The 9,051-nt window shown below is 42.6% G+C and overlaps 1 protein-coding gene across 1 annotated transcript in view; it reads right to left on the bottom strand.

Moving 5' to 3' along the window:
• Positions 1–1,096: 1,096 nt before the first annotated feature.
• The window catches only part of pfkmb (phosphofructokinase, muscle b), a 66,050-nt gene continuing 58,095 nt past the window's right edge, over positions 1,097–9,051 (bottom strand). The window contains exon 22 of the mRNA XM_061978554.2: positions 1,097–1,362. Coding sequence (XP_061834538.1) covers positions 1,218–1,362 — 145 coding nt within the window. The 3' untranslated portion in view covers positions 1,097–1,217. The remainder of the gene's footprint in view (positions 1,363–9,051) is intronic.

Raw genomic sequence — 9,051 nt, 5'->3', positions numbered from 1 at the left:
GACCATACTAATCCATTATTCATAAGTTCTAATGTGTTAACATTTCTTAGATAGTGTGTTTTTAAAAGCAATGGACGTTGTGTTTCGAGTAGCAGCCTTCCAGCTTGTATTCTTAGGTTGTATAAATTAAGGAGAAAACTATCATTTACGGGGGATATTGATTTTCAAATAGGTAAAGTAAGAAGGAATATAAAATACAAATGTATTTCAGTTTTAGGAGTTAAATGGTGGAACAAGCTCAGTGATGAGTTGAAGACATGTAGTTCTTTGTTAAGGTTTAAGAAAGCCTTGAAAGGTGAAATAATGGAAAATTATAAAATATAGCAACGATTACTTTTTCGTCTCATTGATTTTTTGAACGTTGATGTTCCAGGTAATCTAATTTTCAGTGAATGTATAGGATAGGCAAATATAAGCCTGTAGCTCTTGTCTCAAAGTAGGTGTACTGTCACCACATGTCACATCACCCCCTGACTTATTTGCTGTTTTCCTGTGAGTAGTGTTTTAGTTCTTGTCTTGCGCTCCTATTTTGGTGGCTTTTTTTCTCTTTTTTTGGCATTTTCCTGCAGCAGTTTCATGTCTTCCTTTGAGCGATATTTCCCGCATCTACTTTGTTTTAGTAATCAAGAAGATTTCAGTAGTTTTTATCCTTCTTTGTGGGGACATTGTTGATTGTCATGTCATGTTCAGATGTACATTGTCTTTGCTCCACAGTAAGTCTTTGCTGTCGTCCAGCATTCTGTTTTTGTTTACTTTGTAGCCAGTTCAGTTTTAGTTTCGTTCTGCATAGCCTTCCCTAAGCTTTAATGCCTTTTCTTAGGGGTACTCACCTTTTGTTTATTTTTGGTTTAAGTATTAGACACATTTTTACCTGCACGCTGCCTTCCGCTGTTTCCGACGTCTACAAAGCAATTAGCTACCGGCTGCCACCTACTGATATGGAAGAGTATTACACGGTTACTCTGCCGAGCTCTAGACAGCACCGACACTCAACAACAACACATCATTTGCAGACTATAATTACTGGTTTGCAAAAAAATATTTTAAACCGTACAGTTGTTTTTGTTTAAATAAACACACCAATGTGATTCTGAATTGTTTATTGTCGAGCTCTTTATTAGCATTCCATCATGATGTTTAAGGATGCAGCACTTTTTTGAGAGAAACAGCCAACATTGGGGTTATGTTGAGCGCATTTGGTCAAAATTCAAAGTATCCTACTTCTTCGGAGCATGGCCTGCCTTCTCGCTGACATGCTCCAGTTCGGCCATCAGGGAAGTGTCCAGTGCGGTATCGTACTTGGCCAGGATTTTTTGGATGGGCCTCAACTTTAACCACCATTGTTCTTTCGGAATACGGTGACTGGAGGGAAAAAAAGAGATCATTAAAAGGATAAAAGATGTGTTGAACCAACCAAATTTAATCCACAATTGTTGTCGACTTTTTAATAATACGTTCGAACAGTAAAAATGATCCCAAGAGCCTGTTGAGCATACAGTTGTTGTGTTATGGCTTACCGTTGTTGTGTTGTGGCCTACAGTTGTTGTGTTGTGGCCTACAGTTGTTGTGTCGTGGCATACTGTTGTTGTGTCGTGGCCTACAGTTGTTGTGTCGTGGCCTACAGTTGTTGTGTTGTGGCCTACAGTTGTTGTGTTGTGGCCTACCGTTTTTGTGTTGTGGCCTACCGTTTTTGTGTTGTGGCCTACCGTTTTTGTGTTGTGGCCTACTGTTGTTGTGTTGTGGCCTACAGTTGTTGTGTTGTGGCATACAATTGTTGCGTCGTGGCTTACATTTGTTGCGTCGTGGCTTACAGTTGTTGTGTTGTGTCATACGGTTGTTGTGTTGTGGCCTATAGTTGTTGTGTCGTGACCTACAGTTGTTGTGTTGTGACCTACAGTTGTGTTGTGACCTACAGTTAATGCGTTATGGCATACAGTTGTTGCATTATGGCTTCAGGTGTTGTATTATGGCCTACAGTTGTTGTGTTGTGGCCTACAGTTGTTGTGTTATGGCCTACAGTTGTTGTGTTGTGGCATACCGTTTTTATGTTGTGGAATACAGTTGTTGCGTCACGGCATACAGTTGTTGCGTTGTGGCATACAGTTGTTGCGTTGTGGCATACAGTTGTTGCGTTGTGGCGTTGTGGCCTACAGTTGTGGCGTTGTGGCCTACAGTGGTGGCCTTGTGGCCTACAGTTGTGGCTTTGTGGCGTTGTGGCCTACAGTTGTGGCGTTGTGGCCTACAGTTGTTGCGTTGTGGCCTACAGTTGTTGCGTTGTGGCCTACAGTTGTTGTGTTGTGGCCTACAGTTGTGTTGTGGCTTGCAGTTGTGTTATGACCTACAGTTGTGTTATGGCTTACAGTTGTTGTGTTGTGTCAAACAGTTGTTGTGTTGTGTCATACAGTTATTATGTTGTGGCTTACAGTTGTTGTGTTGTGGAGTACAGTGTTGCGTAATGGCTTACAGTTGTTGTGTTGTGGCATACCGTTTTTCTGTTGTGGCATACCGTTGTCGTGCTGAAGCATATCGTTGTTGTGTTGTAGCATACGGTTGTTGTGTTGTAGCATATGGTTGTTGTGTTGTAGCATATGGTTGTTGCGTTGTGTCATACGGTTGTTGCGTTGTGTCATACGGTTGTTGCGTTGTGACCTATAGTTGTTGTGTCGTGACCTATAGTTGTTGCGTTATGGCATACAGTGTTGCATAATGGCTTACATTTGTTGTGTTGTGGCATACCGTTTTTCTGTTGTGGCATACCGTTGTCGTGCTGTAGTATACCGTTGTTGTGTTGTAGCATACGGTTGTTGTGTTGTAGCATATGGTTGTTGTGTTGTAGCATATGGTTGTTGCGTTCTGTCATACGGTTGTTGCGTTGTGACCTATAGTTGTTGTGTCGTGACATATAGTTGTTGCGTTATGGCATACAGTTGTTGCATTATGGCTTACAGTTGTTGCATTATGGCTTACAGTTGTTGCATTAGGGCTTACAGTTGTTGTATTATGGCCTACAGTTGTTGTGTTGTGGCATACCGTTTTTGTGTTGGCATACCGTTGTTGTGTTGTGACTTACAGTTGTTGTGGCTTATAGTTGTCGTGCTGTGGCCTACAGTTGTCGTGTTGTGGCCTACAGTTGTTGTTTTGTGGCCTACAGTTGTTGTTTTGTGGCATACCGTTTTTCTGTCGTGGCATACCGTTGGTGTGTTGTGGCATACTGTTGTTGTGTTGTGGCTTACAGTTGTTGTGTTGTGGCTTACAGTTCTTGTGTTATGGCTTATAGTCCTTGTATTATGGCTTACAGTTGTTGCATTATGGCTTACAGTTGTTGCATTAGGGCTTACAGTTGTTGTATTGTGGCCTACAGTTGTTGTATTATGGCCTACAGTTGTTGTGTTGTGGCATACCGTTTTTGTGTTGGCATACCGTTGTTGTGTTGTGGCTTACAGTTGTTGTGGCTTATAGTTGTCGTGCTGTGGCCTACAGTTGTCGTGTTGTGGCCTACAGTTGTTGTTTTGTGGCCTACAGTTGTTGTTTTGTGGCCTACAGTTGTTGTTTTGTGGCCTACAGTGGTTGTTTTGTGGCATACCGTTTTTCTGTCGTGGCATACCGTTGTTGTGTTGTGGCATACTGTTGTTGTGTTGTGGCTTAATGTTGTTGTGTTGTGGCTTACAGTTGTTGTGTTGTGGCTTATAGTCCTTGCATTATAGCTTACAGTTGTTGCATTAGGGCTTACAGTTGTTGTATTATGGCCTACAGTTGTTGTATTATGGCCTACAGTTGTTGTGTTGTGGCATACCGTTTTTGTGTTGGCATACCGTTGTTGTGTTGTGGCTTACAGTTGTTGTGGCTTATAGTTGTCGTGCTGTGGCCTACAGTTGTCGTGTTGTGGCCTACAGTTGTTGTTTTGTGGCCTACAGTTGTTGTTTTGTGGCATACCGTTTTTCTGTCGTGGCATACCGTTGTTGTGTTGTGGCATACTGTTGTTGTGTTGTGGCTTACAGATGTTGTGTTGTGGCTTACAGTTGTTGTGTTATGGCTTATAGTCCTTGTATTATGGCTTACAGTTGTTGCATTATGGCTTCCAGTTGTTGCATTAGGGCTTACAGTTGTTGTATTGTGAATTACAGTTGTTGTGTTGTGACATACCGTTTTTGTGTTGGCATACCGTTGTTGTGTTGTGGCTTACAGTTGTTGTGGCTTATAGTTGTCGTGCTGTGGCCTACAGTTGTCGTGTTGTGGCCTACAGTTGTTGTTTTGTGGCCTAGAGTTGTTGTTTTGTGGCCTACAGTGGTTGTTTTGTGGCATACCGTTTTTCTGTCGTGGCATACCGTTGTTGTGTTGTGGCATACTGTTGTTGTGTTGTGGCTTACAGTTGTTGTGTTGTGGCTTACAGTTGTTGTGTTATGGCTTATAGTCCTTGTATTATGGCTCACAGTTGTTGCATTATGGCTTACAGTTGTTGCATTAGGGCTTACAGTTGTTGCATTAGGGCTTACAGTTGTTGTATTATGGCCTACAGTTGTTGTGTTGTGGCATACCGTTGTTGTGTTGTGGCTTACCGTTGTTGTGTTGTGGCTTACAGTTGTTGTGGCTTATAGTTGTCGTGCTGTGGCCTACAGTTGTCGTGTTGTGGCCTACAGTTGTTGTTTTGTGGCCTACAGTTGTTGTTTTGTGGCCTACAGTTGTTGTTTTGTGGCCTACAGTGGTTGTTTTGTGGCATACCGTTTTTCTGTCGTGGCATACCGTTGTTGTGTTGTGGCATACTGTTGTTGTGTTGTGGCTTAATGTTGTTGTGTTGTGGCTTACAGTTGTTGTGTTGTGGCTTATAGTCCTTGCATTATGGCTTACAGTTGTTGCATTAGGGCTTACAGTTGTTGTATTATGGCCTACAGTTGTTGTATTATGGCCTACAGTTGTTGTGTTGTGGCATACCGTTTTTGTGTTGGCATACCGTTGTTGTGTTGTGGCTTACAGTTGTTGTGGCTTATAGTTGTCGTGCTGTGGCCTACAGTTGTCGTGTTGTGGCCTACAGTTGTTGTTTTGTGGCCTACAGTTGTTGTTTTGTGGCATACCGTTTTTCTGTCGTGGCATACCGTTGTTGTGTTGTGGCATACTGTTGTTGTGTTGTGGCTTACAGATGTTGTGTTGTGGCTTACAGTTGTTGTGTTATGGCTTATAGTCCTTGTATTATGGCTTACAGTTGTTGCATTATGGCTTACAGTTGTTGCATTAGGGCTTACAGTTGTTGTATTGTGAATTACAGTTGTTGTGTTGTGGCATACCGTTTTTGTGTTGGCATACCGTTGTTGTGTTGTGGCTTACAGTTGTTGTGGCTTATAGTTGTCGTGCTGTGGCCTACAGTTGTCGTGTTGTGGCCTACAGTTGTTGTTTTGTGGCCTACAGTTGTTGTTTTGTGGCCTACAGTGGTTGTTTTGTGGCATACCGTTTTTCTGTCGTGGCATACCGTTGTTGTGTTGTGGCATACTGTTGTTGTGTTGTGGCTTACAGTTGTTGTGTTGTGGCTTACAGTTGTTGTGTTATGGCTTATAGTCCTTGTATTATGGCTCACAGTTGTTGCATTATGGCTTACAGTTGTTGCATTAGGGCTTACAGTTGTTGCATTAGGGCTTACAGTTGTTGTATTATGGCCTACAGTTGTTGTGTTGTGGCATACCGTTGTTGTGTTGTGGCTTACCGTTGTTGTGTTGTGGCTTACAGTTGTTGTGGCTTATAGTTGTCGTGCTGTGGCCTACAGTTGTTGTTTTGTGGCCTACAGTTGTTGTTTTGTGGCATACCGTTTTTCTGTCGTGGCATACCGTTTTTCTGTCGTGGCATACCGTTGTTGTATTGTGGCATATTGTTGTTGTGTTGTGGCTTACAGTTGTTGTGTTGTGGCTTACAGTTGTTGTGTTGTGGCTTACAGTTGTTGTGTTATGGCTTATAGTCCTTGTATTATGGCTTACAGATGTTGCATTAGGGCTTACAGTTGTTGTATTATGGCCTACAGTTGTTGTATTGTGGCCTACAGTTGTTGTATTGTGGCCTACAGTTGTTGTGTTGTGGCATACCGTTTTTGTGTTGGCATACCGTTGTCGTGCTGTGGCCTACAGTTGTCGTGTTGTGGCCTACAGTTGTTGTTTTGTGGTCTACAGTTGTTGTTTTGTGGCATACCATTTTTCTGTCGTGGCGTACCGTTGTTGTAGTGTGGCATACTGTTGTTGTGTTGTGGCATACTGTTGTTGTGTTGTGGCTTACAGTTGTTGTGTTGTGGTTTACAGTTGTTGTGTTATGGCTTATAGTCCTTGTATTATGGCTCACAGTTGTTGCATTAGGGCTTACAGTTGTTGCATTAGGGCTTACAGTTGTTGTATTAGGGCTTACAGTTGTTGTGTTGTGGCATACCGTTTTTGTGTTGGCATACCGTTGTTGTGTTGTGGCTTACAGTTGTTGTGGCTTATAGTTGTCGTGCTGTGGCCTACAGTTGTTGTTTTGTGGCTTACAGTTGTTGTTTTGTGGCATACCGTTTTTCTGTCGTGGCATACCGTTGTTGTATTGTGGCATATTGTTGTTGTGTTGTGGCTTACAGTTGTTGTGTTGTGGCTTATAGTTGTTGTGTTGTGGCTTACAGTTGTTGTGTTATGGCTTACAGTTGTTGTGTTATGGCTTACAGTTGTTGCATTATGGCTTACAGATGTTGCATTAGGGCTTACAGTTGTTATATTATGGCCTACAGTTGTTGTATTGTGGCCTACAGTTGTTGTATTGTGGCCTACAGTTGTTGTGTTGTGGCATACCGTTTTTGTGTTGGCATATCGTTGTCGTGCTGTGGCCTACAGTTGTCGTGTTGTGGCCTACAGTTGTTGTTTTGTGGCCTACAGTTGTTGTTTTGTGGCATACCATTTTTCTGTCGTGGCGTACCGTTGTTGGGTTGTGGCATACTGTTGTTGTGTTGTGGCATACTGTTGTTGTGTTGTGGCTTACAGTTGTTGTGTTGTGGCTTACAGTTGTTGTGTTATGGCTTATAGTCCTTGCATTATGGCTCACAGTTGTTGCATTAGGGCTTACAGTTGTTGCATTAGGGCTTACAGTTGTTGTATTACGGCTTACAGTTGTGTTGTGGCATACCGTTTTTGTGTTGGCATACCGTTGTTGTGTTGTGGCTTACAGTTGTTGTGGCTTATAGTTGTCGTGCTGTGGCCTACAGTTGTTGTTTTGTGGCCTACAGTTGTTGTTTTGTGGCATACCGTTTTTCTGTCGTGGCATACCGTTGTTGTATTGTGGCATATTGTTGTTGTGTTGTGGCTTACAGTTGTTGTGTTGTGGCTTATAGTTGTTGTGTTGTGGCATACTGTTGTTGTGTTGTGGCTTACAGTTGTTGTGTTGTGGCTTACAGTTGTTGTGTTATGGCTTACAGTTATTGCATTATGGCTTACAGATGTTGCATTAGGGCTTACAGTTGTTGTATTATGGCCTACAGTTGTTGTATTGTGGCCTACAGTTGTTGTATTGTGGCATACCGTTTTTGTGTTGGCATACCGTTGTCGTGCTGTGGCCTACAGTTGTCGTGTTGTGGCCTACAGTTGTTGTTTTGTGGCCTACAGTTGTTGTTTTGTGGCATACCATTTTTCTGTCGTGGCGTACCGTTGTTGTGTTGTGGCATACCGTTGTTGTGTTGTGGCTTACAGTTGTTGTGTTGTGGCTTACAGTTGTTGTGTTGTGGCTTACAGTCGTTGTGTTATGGCTTACAGTTGTTGCATTAGGGCTTACAGTTGTTGTATTATGGCCTACAGTTGTTGTGTTGTGGCATACCGTTTTTGTGTTGGCATACCGTTGTTGTGTTGTGGCTTACAGTTGTTGTGGCTTATAGTTGTCGTGCTGTGGCCTACAGTTGTCGTGTTGTGGCCTACATTTGTTGTTTTGTGGCCTACAGTTGTTGTTTTGTGGCCTACAGTTGTTGTTTTGTGGCATACCATTTTTCTGTCGTGGCGTACCGTTGTTGTGTTGTGGCATACTGTTGTTGTGTTGTGGCTTACAGTTGTTGTGTTGTGGCTTACAGTTGTTGTGTTATGGCTTATAGTCCTTGTATTATGGCTTACAGTTGTTGCATTATGGCTTACAGTTGTTGCATTAGGGCTTACAGTTGTTGTATTATGGCCTACAGTTGTGGTGTTGTGGCATACTGTTTTTGTGTTGGCATACCGTTGTTGTGTTGTGGCTTACAGTTGTTGTGGCTTATAGTTGTCGTGCTGTGGCCTACAGTTGTTGTTTTGTGGCCTACAGTTGTTGTTTTGTGGCATACCGTTTTTCTGTCGTGGCATACCGTTGTTGTATTGTGGCATATTGTTGTTGTGTTGTGGCTTACAGTTGTTGTGTTGTGGCTTACAGTTGTTGTGTTGTGGCTTACAGTTGTTGCATTAGGGCTTACAGTTGTTGTATTATGGCCTACAATTGTTGTATTGTGGCCTACAGTTGTTGTATTGTGGCCTACAGTTGTTGTGTTGTGGCATACCGTTTTTGTGTTGGCATACCGTTGTCGTGCTGTGGCCTACAGTTGTCGTGTTGTGGCCTACAGTTGTTGTTTTGTGGCCTACAGTTGTTGTTTTGTGGCATACCATTTTTCTGTCGTGGCGTACCGTTGTTGTGTTGTGGCATACTGTTGTTGTGTTGTGGCTTACAGTTGTTGTGTTGTGGCTTACAGTTGTTGTGTTATGGCTTATAGTCCTTGTATTATGGCTCACAGTTGTTGCATTATGGCTTACAGTTGTTGCATTAGGGCTTACAGTTGTTGCATTATGGCTTACAGTTGTTGTATTATGGCCTACAGTTGTTGTGTTGTGGCATACCGTTTTTGTGTTGGCATACCGTTGTTGTGTTGTGGCTTACAGTTGTTGTGTTATGGCTTATAGTCCTTGTATTATGGCTCACAGTTGTTGCATTAGGGCTTACAGTTGTTGCATTAGGGCTTTCAGTTGTTGTGTTGTGGCATACCGTTTTTGTGTTGGCATACCGTTGTTGTGTTGTGGCTTACAGTTGTTGTGGCTTATAGTTGTCGTG

Source organism: Nerophis lumbriciformis, linkage group LG18, assembly GCF_033978685.3.
Source record: "Nerophis lumbriciformis linkage group LG18, RoL_Nlum_v2.1, whole genome shotgun sequence".
Taxonomy (NCBI): Eukaryota; Metazoa; Chordata; class Actinopteri; order Syngnathiformes; family Syngnathidae; genus Nerophis; species Nerophis lumbriciformis.
The sequence above is the reverse complement of the archived record's forward strand: the minus strand, read 5'-3'. Positions and strand labels throughout refer to the sequence as shown.